A 19,148-nucleotide genomic window follows, 5' to 3' on the forward strand; every position below is an offset into this window, starting at 1 on the left:
CTACAGCAGTAGCCATTGCAGAGATTGAGGGAATGAATGCCATCCTATCTGATGTTCAGACTCTGCTTGCAGATGTAAGAGAAGAAATCCGTACTGCCCTGCCCACTTCACTGTTGCCCCAAGCAGAGGAAATGGCAGTTCTGAAATGCATCAAAAGCATGAAGACTTCTGCCTGAAGCCCATACATGCCTCAGCATACATTGTGGACCCCAAGTACACTGGAAAGCGCATCCTGTCTGGTGCAGAGATCAACAAGGCATATGGTGTCATCACTACCGCGTCTCACGGCAAGGTTCTTGGCAGTCTGGCAAAGTGCACATCCAAGCATTAAAATGGTATTAATTTGCAAATACTCCCGTTAATTCCCATGGAAAGTTTCCACCTCTGAATATCCCCAAAATGTGCGACCGTAACACGGAACCCAAACCGGCTGCGCGAGTGCATAAATGTATTTTGTTCCCCCCACACCAAATGCGATCACGACACGCAGGTTAAAATATCAAAACATAATCTGAACCAGTTATATTAATTTGGGGACAGGTTGAAAAGCATTAAGCATGTATGGCAATTTAACTTGCACTTGGTAGCTTATTTGTCCCATTTAGCTAGCTTGCTGTTGCTAGCAAATTTGTCCTGGGATAAACATGGAGTTATTTTACCTGAAATGCACAAGGTCCTCTAATACGACAATTAATCCACACATAAAACGGTCAACCGAGTTGTTTCTAGTCATCTCTCCTCCTTCCTGACTTTATAATGCGATTGGCAACTTTCATAAATTAGTTGCATTACCGCCACTAACATCGGTCGTCTTTGTCACCCACGTGGGTATAACCAATGAGGAGATGGCACGTGGGTACCTGCTTCTATAAACCAATGAGATGGGAGAGGCAGGACTTGCAGCGAGATCTGCGTCAGAAATAGAACTGACTTCTATTTTAGCCCTTGGCAACACACTCGTTTGCATGCGAGAGCATGAATTGAATAACAGATTTCTATATTTATTTTGCAATGCTCAGACACGCGAGCGGTGTCGTCAGCCGGCTGACCTTCATCCTTTGGCTGTTTATTAAATTTGAAGAGGATTGCACAGGTAGTACATTAGCAATACCACGGTAGTTTTTTGTTTGACATATGGCTAAATGTAGAGATCAGGTATATTAATGACTTAAAAGCTGTTATGTAGTGCGGCACTTGTTCACGGATGTGAATGAGACGATTAGCTTTAAGAAAACTTTATAGGTAGAGATCTATTGTAGGGCTAGGATAAAGAATTATAGAGCTAAATAAAATGTGCCTAGATTCTCTATTGGAGTAGGCCTATAAGATCCTAAAATAATTGGTCATCCTTTTACATTAAACTAAATCCCAATATTAAAAATGAGTAGGAAGGAATGGGTATTGTCAACAGGGTTGTTGTTGTCTACTAGTGTGTGGCGTGCAGGTTAACACAGGCAGAGGGGTATTGTTAGAAGTAATCTTATTTCCATCCAACTCAGGCCTGTCAGTAGTTACACAAGGAAGTGTCGCTCATCTAATATGAGCTCTTGAAATAGTGGCCTCTGATTTTTTTCATTTGAATGCTAGAAGCTTGATCCAAAAGCTAGATTTGATTGAAATACTGGTCTCACAATCACATGCTGACATGATTAGATCTGAATCCTGGCTCTGTGTCTGTTCTAGACTCAGATGTTCTGTTAGATGGTTACAATATCTACAGAGCAGACAGAGTGGGTAGAGGTGGTATTTCCATATATGTTAAATGCAATCTAGATGTCCCGGAGTCCATTTCAACTTCTGTTCTGAAACAGTATGAATGCTTAGTTCTAAATGTGGTCCTTGGTCATAATGCACTATTAACGCTAGTGGGAGCTTATCGCCCACCCTCAGCTCTGGTATCTGCACTAAGCAAATTGTTTGAGTTAATGTCTTATGTAAACTCTGAATTATTGATTATAAGAGATCTCAATCTGGATTGGCTCATGCCAGCATCGTTTAAATTAAGACATTTGTAACTAAATAAATCTTACTCAACTATACCTACCAGTCCTAATCCAAAAGACCCCCAAAAATGTACATTAATAGACCTTATCTTAACAAATACACCGCACAAATATATAGCTAGTGGGTTATTTGCTAATGACATCAGTGACCACTGCCCTATTGCATATATCAGAGATACTAGGCAAAAAAAAAAAAAAAAAAAATGACCCACGTATAATTCTTAAGAGAAACTATAAACACTTCTCAGAGCAAGCCTTTATCCATGACCTTTATTACTCAAGAGCTTTTATCCGTAAACTGCATAATGGACCCAGTTTTAGCTGTGATTTGAAAATCATTTTTCTGCCAAATAATCAAGCATGGGCCTTGGCGAGGAAAACTGGTGATTGGCTGCTTTTTTGGCAATTGAGAAATAAATGGACCGGGGGAATAAAAAAGGCAAAATCTAGGTATTTCCTTGATGCTATAACAGTCTGCTGGTGAACCCGATAAATTCTGGAAAACTGTCAACTCACTTAAAACGAGGAAACTGACTTCCCTGCCGAAGTAAAATACATCGGAATCTGGGCTCAGTGACCGAGCTGAAATTTGTGATGTTTTTAAAGAGCATTTTTATTTCTGCCAGTTAACTTTTTGAAAGAAAAAATTACCAACATGATCCTGACTGGTATATTGTTTTAGCCCCTCGGCCTTTAGCTGATGTGGAAAGCAGTAAGCCGTTTTTTACATTTTCACAAAGTCAGAAGATGTCTTATCTGCAATAGATAAGAAATTAGGCGCTGACAATCTGGATCCATATTTACTCAAGTGTGCGGCACCTATTATTGCTGGTGTAGTGACATTTTTATGCTGGTTTTAAAAAATTAACTTGTATTGATTTTAGGTAACGCATTGATGTTTATGGTTAGGTACATTGCAACGATGGTGCTTTTTTAAAGAATGCGCTTTTGTTAAATCATCAAGTTGATGTAGGCACCGCATTGATTATATGCAATGCAGGACAAGCTAGTTAACCTAGTAATATCAACCACGTGTAGTTAACCACTAGTTATGTGAAGATTGTTTAAGATAAGTTACCATTAAACTTACTTTGGCTCCTTGCAGCCAGAAGGTCCTTTTGATGCTGCACCCACAACAGGTTGTCAGCCTGCCAAGCAGGTCTCCTCGTAATGTAAATCGGCGTCCATAAAGGCTGATTACCGATGGTTATGAAAACTTGAAAATCGGCCCTAATTAAAACAAAAAAAAAGTAGCCACCCTTTGCCTTGACAGCTTTACGCTTTCTCTCAACCAGCTTCATGAGGTAGTCAACTGGAATGTATTTCAATTAACAGGTGTGCCTTTTAAAAAGATAATTTGTGGAATTTATTTCCTTCTTAATGCGTTTGAGCCAATCAGTTGTGTTGTGACAAGGTAAGGTGGTATATAGAAGACGGTCTTTTACCAAATAGGGCAAAGTCCATATTATGGCAAGAACAGCTCAAAAAAATCAAAGATAAATGACAGTCCATTACTTTAAGAAAGGTCAGTCAATCCAGAACATGTCAAGACATAACGTTTCGTCAAGTGCATTTGCAAAAACCAAGCGCAATGATGAAACTGGACCTCACGAGGACCCCCACAGTAAAGGAAGACCCAGAGTTACCTTTGCTGCAGAGGATAAGTTCATTAGAGTTACCAGCCTCAGATTACTGTCAAAAATTGCTACAGAGTTCAAATAAGACATCTTAATGCCAACTGTTCAGAGGAGACTGCGTGAAACAGTCATGGTCGAATTGCTGCAAAGAAACCACTAAAGGAGACCAATAATAAGAAGAGACTTGCTTGGGTGAAGAAACAAGCAATGGAAATGTCTTGGGTCAGATGAGTCCAAATTTGAGATTTTTGGTTCCAACTGCCATGTCTTTGAGAGCTGCAGAGTAGGTGAACGGGTGACCTCCGACTGTGTGGTTCCCACCATGAAGCATGGAGGAGCTGTGATGGTGCGTCGCTGGTGACACGGTCTGTGATTTATTAAAAATTCAAGGCACACTTAACCAGCATGCCTACCACAGCATTCTGAAGGCTGCATTTGGTTTGCGCTTAGTGGGACTATAAATTTGTTTTTCAACAGGACAATGACCAAACACCCCCCCAGGCAGTGTAAGGGCTATTTGATCAAGAAGGAAAGTGATGAAGTACTACATCAGATGACCTGGTCTCCACAATCCCCCGACGCCAACCAAATTGAGATGGTTTGGGATGAGTTGGACAGCAGAGTGAAGGAAAAGCAGCCAACAAGTGCCCAGCATGTGGGAACTCCTTCAAGACTGTTGGAAAAGTATTCCAGGTGAAGCTGGTTGAGAGGATCCCAAGACTGTGCAAAGCTGTCAAAGGGTGGCTACTTGGACAAATCTAAAATATATTTTGATTTGTTTAACACTTTTTTGGTTACTACATGATTACATGTGTTATTTCATAGTTGTGATGTCTTCACCATTAATCTACCATGTAGAAAATGGTAAAAATATAGAAAACCACTTGAATGAGTAGGTTCATCCAAACTTTTGAATGGTACTCTAAACACACACAAAAAAATACAATGCTAGAAAGATATTGCTCAGCAGACGAAGGACCTCGGGTAGCTGTCTGGGAAGAACATAAAATTGTCTAATGTCACATTTACCTAAGTATTCAGACCCTTTGCTCAGTACCTTGTTGAAGCACATTTGGCAGTGATTACAGCCTCAAATCGTCTTGGGTATGACGCTATAAGCTTCACACACCTGTATATGAGGAGTTTCTCCCATTCTTCTCTGCAGATTCTCTCCTGCTCTGTCGGTTTGGATGTTCGATCAGGTACAAGCCCGGGCTCTGGCTGGGCCGCTCAAGGACATTCAGAGACTTGTCCCGAAGTCACTCCTGCGTTGTCTTGGCTGTGTGCTTTGGATCGTAGTCCTGCTAGAAGGTGAACCTTCGCCCCAGTCTGAGGTCCTGAGCGCTTTGGAGCAGGTCTTTTTATTTTATTTTAAATGAAGGATCTTGCTGTACTTTGCTCTGTTCATCTTTCCTTTTACTGAGGAGTGACTTCCACCTGGCCACTACCATAAAGGCCTGATTGGTGAAATGCTGCAGAGATGGGAGACCATCTCTAAAGAGGAACTCTGGAGCTCTTTCAGAGTGACCATTGGGTTCTTGGTCACCTCCGTGGCCAAGGACCTTCTCCCCCGATTGCTCAGTTTGGCCGGGCGGCCAGCTCTAGGAAAGGTCTTGGTGGTTCCAAACTTATTCCATTTAAGAATGATGGAAGCCACTGTGTTCTTGGGGACCTTCAAAGCTGCAGACATTTTTTGTGTCCTTCCCCAGATCTGTGCCTCGACAACATTCCTGTCTCGGAGCTCTACGAACAATTCCTGCGACCTCACGGCTTGGTTCTTGCTCTGACATGCACTGTCAACTGTGGGACCTTACATAGACAGTTGTGTGCATTTTGAAATGAGGTCCAATTAATTCAATTTAACACAGGTGGACTCCAATCATGTAAAAATATCTCAAGGATGATCAATGGAAACAGGATGCACCTAATCTCAATTTCCAGTCTCATAGCAAAGGGTCTGAATATTTATGTAAATGGTATCCGTTTTTACCTTTAATACATTTGAAAACATTTTTTTTTTTTTTACAGTTTTCGCTTTGCCATTATGGTAGTGTGCATACTGATGGAAAAAAACAAAATGTAATCAATTTTAGAATAAGGATGTAACATTACAAAATGTGGAAGGGGTCTGAATACTTTCAGAATGCACTGTATAAACTGATTCCTTCAAAATACACAAGCCAACCGGTGTCTGTCAAGTCTTGTTCGTATCACTATGTTATTGTTAAGGGTTATCATTTGTTTTTATTTTACATTTTGATTGTAGTTTATGCATTTCTTTCTTTAATTGAACAATACAAAAAGAACACTTATTTATTTGACCTTCTTAGCTACGAGTTCACGCTTTGTCTAGGACAGTGAATAAGTAAGGGCTATGCAGACGTGAGCATCCTGAAGCAACAAAAGCACAAATAAAAAAGCAGCGGGGGTGTGCTGACACATGCTGTTCAGAAATTCCCCATATACCTATATGTATTGCAGTAACATGCAGTTCATAATGTTAGCACTAAGCGTCACTATTTGTATTGAGAACATTCACTACAGTGCTTTACTACAGTCAAAGGTCATGCAAACAATCACTGTCATCACTAGTTACAAACAAAGTCATAATCCCGGCCCACTTAAAAATATGTCTCTTCTTAAAATTTCATTTTAAACATAACCCTAACCACAGTGCTAACCTTATGCCTAAACTTAAGTGAAGCCAACTTTACAATAGACAATTTTGACTTTGTTTCCACTTGATGGCACAGCCACAAGAGCTCTCATAAGTTAGCGGTTCATTACTTATCCAAACCCTATGAATATTACACTGTTACTCAATACAAAAAGTATTGGCTATATATCTCTCTCAACTGCAAATTCCATGCACTGATTAATAAATAAAAAATGTATGCAGGCAAACACTTGCACTGGTTTTAATAACACGCATATTAATTTAGCAAGCTAAAGAAAAGCTGACGCCCTTTTGTACATTGCGTTGTAACGTACAATTGACCATAATACTTAATACTTCCAGGTCAACTGTAGTACAGTTGAGTACCACAATCTCTACCCTTTCCAGCAAAATCAATGACGAGACCTTCATGCTGCTCGTCTTTGCATGATTGAAGAAAATGAGCTCCATCTGGTCTTTTTAAAAATGGCGGGTGGGTAAGCGTAACCTACAGCGTGTTAGGGGGAGATAAGCTGTGTGGGCAAACTGCTTTTTATACCTGATCTGATCACCTCTAAAATGTAAATAAAACACTAAAGAGTTTATATGTGTCATTACATACCCATTTAAAGGTTTGAGTTGAATTTGAATAAGGTTTTTAGGGTGGCGCTAAAGTGATCTTCAGAAGTAAACAGCGTGTGGTGCGGCTTTTGAGAGTCATGTCTCGATGCAAAAAACGAATGCATTCAGTTGTACAATTGACTAGGTATCCCCCGTTACCCGATCACTATCCCCTTCTTGTTTTTAATCTGCGAGAGAAGCGCTACACCTGGTGGAAAAAGGCTGTACAACAGAATAAGTGGCATTATGCATGCTGTACGTTACGTCATGACACGTCACAATTTAACGTACAGCGTCAGAGTGGTCAGTATTTTTATACTTTCCCCCAATACTCATCGGGCTATTACCATGTCAATCAACGCTAGAATAGAAACGTAGTTCACACCCCAGATTGTAGCAACTGTTGGCATCAGTCCCATTTGTTTTCATTGAAGCTGTACGGAATGGGGTTCGTCAACAGTAGCTGGCTAGTTACAACAACCTTATCATGAAGGCAAGCACATGGACTAAAGGAACTGCACCAACTGTCTTGCTTTTTGTAGATTGCATATTTCGGAAAGCTAACTAAACCGACAAGCCCAGACAGTAAGTGTTATTTTTGTATTAAGTCAAAAGACGAGTTAGCTAGTGCTGGGCTGGCGCATATATTAACAGCTGTTAGCATATCAGCAAAGGATTGCTAGCTAGTTGGCTAGATTTACAAGGGTTAACTAGCCAGTTAATGTTAACTAGCTAAGTGAGGACGTGATAAGGACAGGCCTGCTTGCTCGGTGAAATGTACTTTTGATTATTTCAAATGTTCTGGCAGTGCAGGCCACTCAACATCGAACCACCATACTTTCTCCCATTATAACACAGGACTGAATGATATTCAATGAGCAGCTCACGTAGCGCACCCTCTTCAGGCAACCATTGAACATTTTAGAACATTAACACATTTAAGTTGCAGGCGTATTTGTTCATTCTATCGGCACGATCGGTGGAATAATCGATACAAATAGACATCTGTGAAAGGCTAACCGATAAATTGGTCAGGCTCTAATAGTATGTCTTGTCCTTTACCTGTGTATGTGGCTTCCTTGACTCCATAGGCAAGTGCTCCTGCCCCTATAAGCAGCTTGAACCCAAGACCTGCACCCCTTGGACCAGAGCCCATTCTGCTAGCCATCTGCCTCAACTGCCCTAGCAAACCCTGTAAAATGAGGGAGAGAAAAGAGAAAGCTCAAACAATGGCAGTTACAGGACAGTCAGACAGAGATTACATCAGTCACAGTGGTAGCTAGCTGGACTTTAAGAGCATGTGGTTATCACATAATGGAGCAGACTTCAAAATAAATTGTGTAACATCTACTACTAGCAAAATCTGTAGATATTGTTATGATGGTCTGATTAATAATTTGTGTGCAAACTTTTCCTTACAAGCCACAATGCTGAATGACATTTAAACTTACGATACCGGTAACGTTAGCGGGGTTTTTCCTTTTGCTACTCGAAATTTGACAACATATCCACAAGAGGTTATTCTTTACCCGAGTTAGGCACAGACGTAAAGTTATCTTTGATATTCAATTATTGACAATGAAAGTGGTATATCCGGAATCAGGGCAGAATATAAAACCAATTTTACCTTGGTAAAACCATATAGAATACCACAGTTTGAATCATAATACCCATAAAACCTTGATGGCAAACAGGAAAATGGTTCAAATTCACCATACGGGAATTTTAGAAATGGCTGTGTTTCATGTAAGCATTACCCTGGGGTGACGTTTTGACAACCGTGTAATATATTTGCGTCTCAGGCTGTAACGATTTTTTACAGCCTGATTAATCAGACTAGTGTCATGAGATCTTCGTGGCAACCTTCAACTTCATCCTTTCATAATGGACAATTACAAAACAAGTGGGTGTGGACTAACGTTGGTAACGTTAACTAGCAATGATTCTCAAACTGATAAGCTCGAGCGTGCAGTATACTAGCACCATCGGTCTCAGGCAGGATAATATAGTTCCTATCTATATGAATGGTCTACCTCGCAAACCGCTGTCTATCTTGCTAGTTAAGTCAGCTATCAGTCAGCTATCATTCTCATTCAAAAGCTAATGTTAGGTTGCATAGCTGGCGAACATGGTTGCTTCTACGGCGTTCCGTTTATATTAATTATTGCACAAGACCAAGTTAATTACACAAATAATGTAGCTATTGTATTCGCTAGCTGCTTAAAAATGACGGTTGCAACTTACACCGGGCTCTTTATTCGCCATGCTTTGTTCTTGTTGGAAAGCGTAACTTGAAGTGAATCGAAGGTCACGTGTGTTGAAAGTAGCACTTCCTGTGGGTGGAGCATAATTGAAAAATGTAGGCTTTATTTATTTCAGCGAGCTAAACACACCTGCTGCTGCAAACAGAAGCTCAAAATGCACAGATTCCAGTATGATGCAATTCAGTATGCTGAAATTGTACAATTATTACAAAACGGAGGTAAAGCAATGGTCTCGTTCTGAAATGTACAGAAGTTGAATTCACTGTAGACAATTACATTTTACACATTGCACATAAATGTGACTCAAATGTATCCAGTCCCTACATGGTCTATTGGCCCCTTATGAGTCTCTAAAGCCTTGTTCACACTGGCAGTTTGAAGTAACTCAAGTGTTCCGTATATAGCTGAATTGAATCTGATCTTTTTCCTGCAGTCTGAACAGCCAAAAAGCACATGCAATCACATATTTCTAAATACATTTCAATCCACCTTCATAGGTCAAATCAAATTTTATTCCTCACAAACACGTGTTTAGCAGATGTTATTACGGGTGTAGCGAAATTGTGTTTCTTGCTCTGACAGTGCAGTAATATCTAACAATTTCACAACATATACCCAATTCACACAAATCTAAGTAAAGGAATAGAATTAAGAATATATAAACATATGGACTAGCAATGTCAGAGCGGCATAGACTAAGATACAGTAGAATAGTATAGAATACAGTATATACATATGAGATTAGTAATGCAAGATATGAAAACATTATTAAAGTGACTAGTGTTCCATTTATTAAAGTGGCCAGTGATTTCAAGTCTATGTACACTACCGGTCAAAGGTTTTAGAACACCTACTCATTCAAGTTTTTTTCTTTATTTTTACTATTTTCTACATTGTAGAATAATAGTGATGACATCAAAACTATGAAATAGCACATATGGAATCATGTAGTATTGAAAAAAAGTGTTAAACCGATTCTTTAAAGTAGCCACCCTTTGCCTTTGACAGCTTTGCACACTCTTGGAATTCTCTCAAACAGCTTCATGAGGTCGTCACCTGGAATGCATTTCAATTAACAGGTGTGCCTGTGGAATTTCTTTCCTTCTTATTGCTTTTGAGCCAATCAGTTGTCATGGACTCAAACGGTGGTATACAGAAGATGGCCCTATTTGGTAAAAGACCAACTACATATTATGACAAGAACAGCTCAAATAAGCAAAGACAAACAACAGTCAATCGTTACTTTAAGACATGAAGGTCAGTCTATCTGGAAAATGTCAAGAACTTTGAAAGTGCAGTCGCAAAAACCATCAAGCACTATGATGAAACTGCCTCTCATGAGGACCGCCACAGGAAAGGAAGACCCAGAGTTAATTTTGCTGCAGAGGATAAGTGCATTAGTTACCAGCCTCAGAAATTGCAGCCTAAAAATAAATGCTTCAGGGTTCAAGTAACAGACACATCACAAGCATTTCGTTACACTCGCATTAATATCTGCTAACCGTGTGTAGGTGACCAATACAATTGGATTTTGATTTGACATCAACATCAACTGTTCAGAGGAGACTGTATGAATCAAACCTTCATGGTCGAATTGCTGCAAAGAAACCCCTACTAAAGGACACCAATAAGAAGAAGAGACTTCCTTGGGCCAAGAACACGAGCATTGGACATTATACTGGTAGAAATCTGTCCTTTGGTCTGATGAGTCCAAATTTGAGATTTTTGGTTCCAACCGCCATCTCTTTGTGAGATGCAGAGTAGGTGAACGGATGATCTCTGCATGTGTGGTTCCCACCGTGAAGCATGGAGGAGAAGGTGTGCTGGTGTTTCAAACCACCTTCGTAGGTCAAATAAATAACATTTTATTGGTCACATACACATGTTTAGCAGATGTTATTGCGGGTATAGCGAAATTAAAATTTGAACAATAAGGAGAGTGATGGAGTGCTATAACAATTGACCTGACCTCCACAATCTCCTGACCTCAACCAAATTGAGATGGTGTGGGGTGAGTTGGAACGCAGAGTGAAGGAAAAGCAGCATATAAGTGCTCAGCATATGTGGTAATTCATTAAAGACTGTTGGAAAAGCATTCCGGGTGAAGCTGGTTGAGAGAATGCTAAGGTTGGCTATTTGAAGAATCTCAAATATAAAATATATTTTGATTTGTTTAACACTTTTTTGGTTACTGTAACGGCCGTTGTTGGTGGAAGAAGGTGAGGACCAAGGTGCAGCGTCGTGTGTGTCCATATTTATTAGAATGAACGCGGAAATAACCAAAATAACAAAGAGAAACGACCAAAAACCGTTCTGGCTGGTGCAGACACACAACAGACAACAGAAAATAATCACCCACGAAACACAATAGAAAACCCGGCTACCTAAATATGGTTCTCAATCAGGGACAACGATAGACAGCTGCCTCTGATTGAGAACCATACCAGGTCAAACATAGAAATAGCAAATCATAGAAAAACGAACATAGACAACCCACCCAACTCACGCCCTGACCATACTAAAACAAAGACATAATAAAATAACTAAGGTCAGAACGTGACAGTTACTACATGATTCCATATGTGTTATTTCAATAGTTTTGATGTCTTCACTTTTATTCTACAATGTAGAAAATAGTAAAAATAAAGAAAAACCCTTGAATGAGTAGGTGTTCTAAAACTTTTGACCGGTAGTGTATATAGGCAGCAGCCTCTATGTGCTAGTGATGGCTATTTAACAGTCTGGTGGCCTTGGCTGTTTTTCAGTCCCTCGGTCCCAGCTTTGATGCACCTGTACTGACCTCGCCTTCTGGATGATAGTGGGGTGAACAGGCAGTGGCTCAGGTGGTTGTTGTCCTTGATCTTTTTGGCCTTCCTGTGACCTTTGGTGCTGTAGGTGTCCTGGAGGGTAGGTAGTTTGCCCCCTGTGATGCGTTATGCAGACCGAACCACCATCTGGAGAGCCCTGTGATTGCGTGCGGTAGTGTTGCCACACCTAGCGGTGATACAGCCCGACAGGATGCTCTCAATTGTGCATCTGTAAAAGCTTGTGAGGGTTTTAGGTGCCAAGCCAAATTTCTTCAGCCTTCAGCCACTATCTGTTTGGATGGACCATTTTAGTTTGTCAGTGATTTGTACACCTTCTCCACTGAGGTCCCGCCCTAAGAGCTAGAAGCAAGGCAGCCCTCTCTGTCACTGCCATTTTAGCCATGGTGGTTTGAAATCAGATACAAATCTGATTCCTGCCATGCGACTTGTGTATGAATGGTCAGATCTGATTTATTTGCCCTCAAGTGGTTTGTAGACTTATTTGACATATCTTGTTACTTGCTAGCTACTCTGTTGATAGTTTGACAAGAACATGTGGTCGCTTGTTAATTGTATGCAAACAAATCAGTGAATGTGCTAGCAAGCTAAACAGCTAGCTAGTTGCTTGCTGTTGTTAGCCAAAAAGGTTTTGAAAGTTGGATCATCTTATCTTTTGAGGCTTTCAAAGTGCTCTTACACTATGATTTTGAACATTCAAAGCAACTGGGAGACTTCCATGGCAGGCATAGAGTTGTTGTGCGTAAAACCAGTCTATTAATTCCAAATAATACAGTCAGTCCACCCTCAAAACACTAGCTTACTAGGGATTGTTTCATTATGCAGTGGAGCCTACTATCTATAGCTATATAGCCTATCGTTTTTAGCTGCTATTCAGGTGCTGTTTATGAGGAGAAATTAAGGAGAATGAGAGGCTAAATGAAAGATATTGTAGAACTGCTATATTTGAAGCACTACTCCCTACTGCCCAGTTTCCCTGATGTTGTTACGGCAATCAACCTGTTTTTACCGTAACTGTCGCTTCTGCAGAGAGATCGTTTTCTAAACTAAAACTCATAAAGAACTACCTAAGAAGCTCTCGGTCTGATATGCGCTTCTGAACACCTTTTAATTGTATTTATTTATTTCACCTTTATTTAACCAGGTAGGCAAGTTCAGAACAAGTTCTCATTTACAACTGCGACCTGGCCAAGATAAAGCAAAGCAGTTCGACACATATAACAACACAGAGTTACACATGGAGTAAAACAAACATACAGTCAATAATACCGTAGAAATATAAGTATATATACAATGTGAGCAAATGAGGTGAGATAAGGGAGGTAAAGGCAATAAATATAACATGGTGGCGAAGTAAATACAATATACCAATTAAAACACTAGAATGGTAGATTTGACAGTAGATGAGTGTGCAAAGTAGAAATACTGAGGTGCAAAGGAGCAAAATAAATAAACAAATACAGTAGGGGAAGAGGTAGTTGTTTGGCTATTTATAGATGGGCTATGTACAGGTGCAGTGATCTGTGAGTTGCTCTGACAGCTGGTGCTTAAAGCTAGTGAGGGAGATAAGTGTTTCCAGTTTCAGAGATTTTTGTAGTTCGTTCCAGTCATTGGCAGCAGAGAACTGGAAGGAGAGGCGGCCAAAGAGGAATTGGCTTTGGGAGTGACAAGTGAGATATACCTGCTGGAACGTGTGCTACGGGTGGGTGCAGCTATGGTGACCAGCGAGCAGAGATAAGGCTGGACTTTACCTAGCAGGGTCTTGTAGATGACCTGGAGCCAGTGGGTTTGGCGACGAGTATGAAGCGAGAGCGTACAGGTCACAGTGGTGGGTAGTAAATGGGGCTTTGGTGACAAAACGGATGGCACTGTGATAGACTGCATCCAATTTGTTGAGTAGGGTGTTGGAGGCTATTTTGTAAATGACATCGGCAAAGTCGAGGATCGGTAAGATGGTCAGTTTTACGAGGGTATGTTTGGCAGCTTGAGTGAAGGATGCTTTGTTGCGAAATAGGAAGCCAATTCTAGATTTTACTTTGGATTGGAGATGTTCTATGTGAGTCTGGAAAGAGAGTTTACAGTCTAACCAGACACCTAGGTATTTGTTGTTGTCCACATATTCTTAATCAGAACCGTCCAGAGTAGTGATGCTGGACGGGCGGGCAGGTGCAGGCAGTGATCGGTTGAAGAGCATGCATTTAGTTGTATTTAAGAGCAGTTGGAGGCAACAGAAGGAGAGTTGAATGCCATTGAAGCTCGTCTGGAGGGTTGTTAACACAGTGTCCAAAGAAGGGCCAGCATTATACAGAATGGTGTCGTCTGCGTAGAGGTGGATCAGAGACTCACCAGCAGTAAGAGCGACATCATTGATATAGAGTCGGCCCAAGAAGAGTCGGCCCAAGAATTGAACCCGGTGGCACCCGCATAGAGACTGCCAGAGGCCCGGACAACAGGCCTTCAGATTTGACACACTGAACTCTGTCAGAGAAGTAGTTGGTAAACCAGGCGAGGCAATCATTTGAGAAACCAAGGCTGTTGAGTCTGCCGATAAGGATGTGGTGATTGACAGAGTCGAAAGCCTTGGCCAGGTCAATGAATTCGGTGCTATAATAATAATAATATAATATGTAATATGAATACCTGCGTAAACCCCACTATATTGCATTGGCGCCATGGTAGCCTTGACTACAACATTTGTTTTCCGATATCCCCTAACTTTCAATCAGTTAAATGAGTTATTTTTCTATGCCCGAGGCACTTTTTCAGTCACCTTCCTAAAGCTCAAAAAAAAGCACTCAGCTTCCTAGTACATATGGAAATTAAAAAGGTTTATGACGGACTTTTTGGAGAGTTACTGTCAAAATGATTGATTATATTTTGTAGAAATTGACATTGATGACAGGCGCATAGGCCCCCAGAGCTTGTGGGTCCCTCCCGTCTTGCGGGGGCTGTAGGAGTGTCCAGTACAGTGCCTGGATTATTCATTATACTAATAAAGTCAGATGTAATCAACAAATACAATAGTCAGTTTAAAAAAGGTTAAGGGTACAAGACTGTGTACATATCTGGCTGTCTTGGCAAAATCACTAGATAGCCCATCGAGCCAAGTGGGGAGAGGTTGCCCGTTGTCACAGTTCCAAGACTAGTCAGAAATGTCCAGCTAACCCTACGCCAATGACGCTGATGGATCTCAAAACTGAACTTGGACCGCGTTAAGTAGCAATGATATCCTTCGCCACTGTTGTCTTACGACAGATAGCTTGAACCAGTCATGACTATTCAACAAAACAATAAATAATTTTCAAGTTTCTTTCAAGCAAATTTCCTAGTTACATGATTGTATAACTAGAAAAGGAGTTGAGGTTGCAGTATTTATCAATTCTGGCAAAGAAGACAAAAACTAGCTTCAGCTAGCCAGCTAGTTTAATCAGGAAAACCCCGGTGAAAACAAGCTCGGGACATAGTATAGCTGCACGCACATGCGCACAAGGTAGTTCCAGACACAGATTGTAGATTTTATGCCCTCATATCAGGAGCTGGTGGCAAAAAAGTTAAACAATTCAGAGATGATTTAAGGAGAGAGAATCAATATACAATCCTGAAATCAGCTGTAACTGTTGTCGTGGAAATTCTTACACAGGGACACCCAAAGTCAATCTTATATGAATCATTGTTTATTGTCGCTGGAGAGGAGAGGTTCCAACCAACTCAATGCACCATAGTACACATGTCAATCAGGAGCTCTTCCTTGGTAGACCCAGCAGTTGTCTTATATACGGCTATACACAGACAAGTTATATTTGCATAATTTAGCATAATTAATTAATCATTACCGTTTTGTTTCATTCATGTGACCAACCAATACTGTTTCATAACATGTGAAAGACCAATACCTCATGAGTCTTCTCTTCTCTAAGCTGAGACCTTGAAACTGAGATATCTTTTGTTTGTTTGAATCTCCGTCCATTCGGGACCCATGGCTAGGGTCCCCAGTCTGAGGTCGCCGGCGAGGGTCGCCGCTCTAAAGAGGCCACGGAGGCGGGCTAAGAGGCGGACAAGGACTATGGTGAAGTGGGGTTTACGTCCCGCACCAGAGCCGCCACCGCGGACAGACACCCACCCAGAACCCTCCCCTATAGGTGCAGGTTTTGCGGTCGGAGTCCGCACCTTTTGGGGGGGTACTGTCACGTTCTGACCTTAGTTCTGTTATTATATCTTTGTTTTAGTATGGTCAGGTCGTGAGTTGGGTGGGTTGTCTATGTTCGTTTTTCTATAATTTGGGATTTCTGTGTTCGGCCTAGTATGGTTCTCAATCAGAGGCAGCTGTCAATCGTTGTCCCTGATTGAGAATCATACTTAGGTAGCCTGGTTTCACTTTTGAGTTGTGGGTGTTTCTTTTCTGGACAGTGTTGTGTTGCACCTTACAGGACTGTTCGTTGGTTGTTTATTGTTTTGTTTTCAGTGTTCATTAAAATATTTAAAATATGAACACTGGTCGCTGTGTGATCGCTGCGTATTGGTCCTCCTCTCTTTCGCCCGACGAAGAACGTAAAGAAGTAATTCAATACTTCAAATGTTTCATGACTGTCAATCAACTAGGTATGATTAGGTATGATTCTGCATACCTAATTCCGTATATTTATAAAAAATGACCTTTATTCAGAGTGCGAATTGTTAAAATGTTAATAGGACCTCCTTATAACGTTTTTCTGGGCATAATAGTAAAAACATGTAATTGAATGGTATTTTTAAATATTATTACCTTTAAATTTGGCATGAACATAACCAGTCATGATGTTTTCATCTTATTGTCCAACAAATCACTTCAAAAAGTAGGCTTCCTGCGGATGTTTGTCCACTCCAAATAATTCCAGCATCCAAACAGTGCAGTGTGCACTCGCGCCATTTGATGAATGGAAAGACACATCCATTACAAAACATAAAAAAGTGAAATGACATTTGGTGATTGTCTATGGGTCTACACTCTTGTAGCCTGAATTAATTGATGCATCTTGCTGACAAAATGACCTTTTTTGGAGAGAAAAGTTGGGACACCTGAAAAGGGGCTGAGATACAGGACTGTCCCAGGATTACAAGTGCAGCCACATGGAAAAACACAACAATTTAAACCACAACTGACACAGAGGTGAGGGTGTTCATTTAATTAGAATTAGCAGTACAAATGGCATTTTAATTAAACAAGTAGGAGAATGGTTATATTAGCATTATTAGCCCACTCTGCCTTTATTTTAATCTAGATTTCTCTGGAGACATAATAACACGTGATTCATACCACCAGAGGGTGGAAGGGCACCTGTATCAGTAATTCTTACAGGATATACAGAGATATACTGTAGCTCCCCATCTACAAAACCAAAATCACCTTATTTTTGTGCATATAAAAATCTTCTGATGGTATACAGAGTCTGCCAATCTCAAAATTGATATGGCCAAGGTAAGCAAGCCCGGATAAAATTAACAAACTTACAAAGAGGGAAAGACACAGGAGTGTAGTGGGAAAATGATAGAATATGATACTTGCGACTGGCAGCTTGCAAGCGCCTAGGCCCAGCGTAATGACTCAATCACAATTAATGACATTGTTTGGATGGCAGACCATCTGTGGGCTATCACACTGGTCAAACACACCTTATCTGTGGCTTTCTCGTGGGAGGGATGTTCCCACAAAACCTTGGGACACCATTGGAGTTGAAATCGTCAAAATGAATGTTACTATGTGAGTTAAATTGTCATGTTTGGGTTGTTTCCAGAGTTCATAAAGAGCGACACATTTTGTTATGTTTTACTGTACTGTAAGTGCTATGGATTTATTGTTACAGGGAAACTGTTATTTTGTTCAGCGGATGTCAGATAGTTCAAAGTGGAGTGACACAGTGGGTGCGCTCCTAATCATTTAAATTGAGTCGATTAGATTAGAATCTGGGTCTGTTGTTCCTGTCTATTGTTTTTACTAGCACAGTGCAAATAATTGTTAATTCAGGTTGGAGCTGAGTTCCTGCTTGAATTTGGTTAGAAGGACAATGAATTTCTTCATACTATGAGAAGTTGTTAGCAATCTCCTGTGTGTATCAGTAACCACATTAAGTCTTAGCCTATTGGTGATAGTCGTTTACTCCGAGTAGTCTGTAATGTATCATGTATTTCATGTAGACTGTAATTGTTTGAGAGTTAATTATTTGTGACGAATAAATTATATTACTTAAATTGAGTAAATGCATTCCTCGTTTTACAGAGTAATTACTTGATTGACTATACGCTTATAATTTAGTAGGTCTATTGGTAGTTGTTATATACACATAGCATATGCTTGTGTACCACCTTGACATCCCTGATCTTTTTTTGGTTTGTTATTTGTTTATTTTTGTTATCAAGCCTTTATTTAACTAGGCAAGTCAGTTAAGAACAAATTCTTATTTAAAAGGACAGCCTACCAAAAGGCAAAAAATTAAATAAAAATATAGGACAAAACACACATCACGACAAGAAAGACACCACAACACTACATAAAGAGAGACCTAAGACAACAACATAGCATGGCAGCAACACATGATTTATTTGTATTTATTTTATTTAATCCTTATTTAACCAGGAAAGGCTCATTGAGATTTGAAATAACATTTTCAAGAGCGCCCTGGCCAAGATAGGCAGCACAAAGTCATTACACAATTACAGACAGACAACATGAAAAACTACAGGTAATCTAGTAAAAAAACATAACATTCACAAGAGTATAATAAAACCATAAAACAACAAATTAAAAACATTGACAGGTCAGGGAATCAGCCTCAAACCCCTTCATCAATGCTTTAAAAACACCAATCGGGACAAGATCGTCCAGTTTAAAAGTACATAAATGCCCTTTTACCAAATTCAGTTCGGACATTTGGAACAGTTAGCAGGATAAAGTCTTGCGAACGAAGAGAGTACCCACCACATTTCTGAACAATAAAAATGCCCAAATACAATTTGGCTTTGTAAATAAAAGTATACCAGTAACTGAGCGTACGAATGATTAGAGAAGGCCAGCCAACTCTGGTATATAATAAAGTGCAGTGGTGCGTAAATGTTTTGCAGTTTAAAATAAATCTCAATGCTCCATGGTAAATGGTGTCAATTGATCT

The 19,148-nt window shown here is 40.2% G+C and overlaps 1 protein-coding gene across 2 annotated transcripts in view; it reads right to left on the reverse strand.

Moving 5' to 3' along the window:
* The window catches only part of phb2a (prohibitin 2a), a 36,183-nt gene extending 26,926 nt beyond the window's left edge, over positions 1-9,257 (reverse strand). The window contains exons 1-2 of one of the 2 annotated variants that reach the window (XM_020467144.2): positions 9,162-9,255; positions 7,980-8,109 (exon numbers count right to left, since the gene is read on the reverse strand). In XM_020467144.2, coding sequence (XP_020322733.1) covers positions 7,980-8,109; positions 9,162-9,182 — 151 coding nt within the window. In that variant the 5' untranslated portion in view covers positions 9,183-9,255. Of the gene's footprint in view, positions 1-7,979; positions 8,110-9,161 lie in introns of both variants that reach the window. The other variant, XM_020467145.2, reaches the window with a different exon arrangement.
* Positions 9,258-19,148: the final 9,891 nt, after the last annotated feature.

Source organism: Oncorhynchus kisutch, linkage group LG30, assembly GCF_002021735.2.
Source record: "Oncorhynchus kisutch isolate 150728-3 linkage group LG30, Okis_V2, whole genome shotgun sequence".
NCBI classification, from domain to species: domain Eukaryota; kingdom Metazoa; phylum Chordata; class Actinopteri; order Salmoniformes; family Salmonidae; genus Oncorhynchus; species Oncorhynchus kisutch.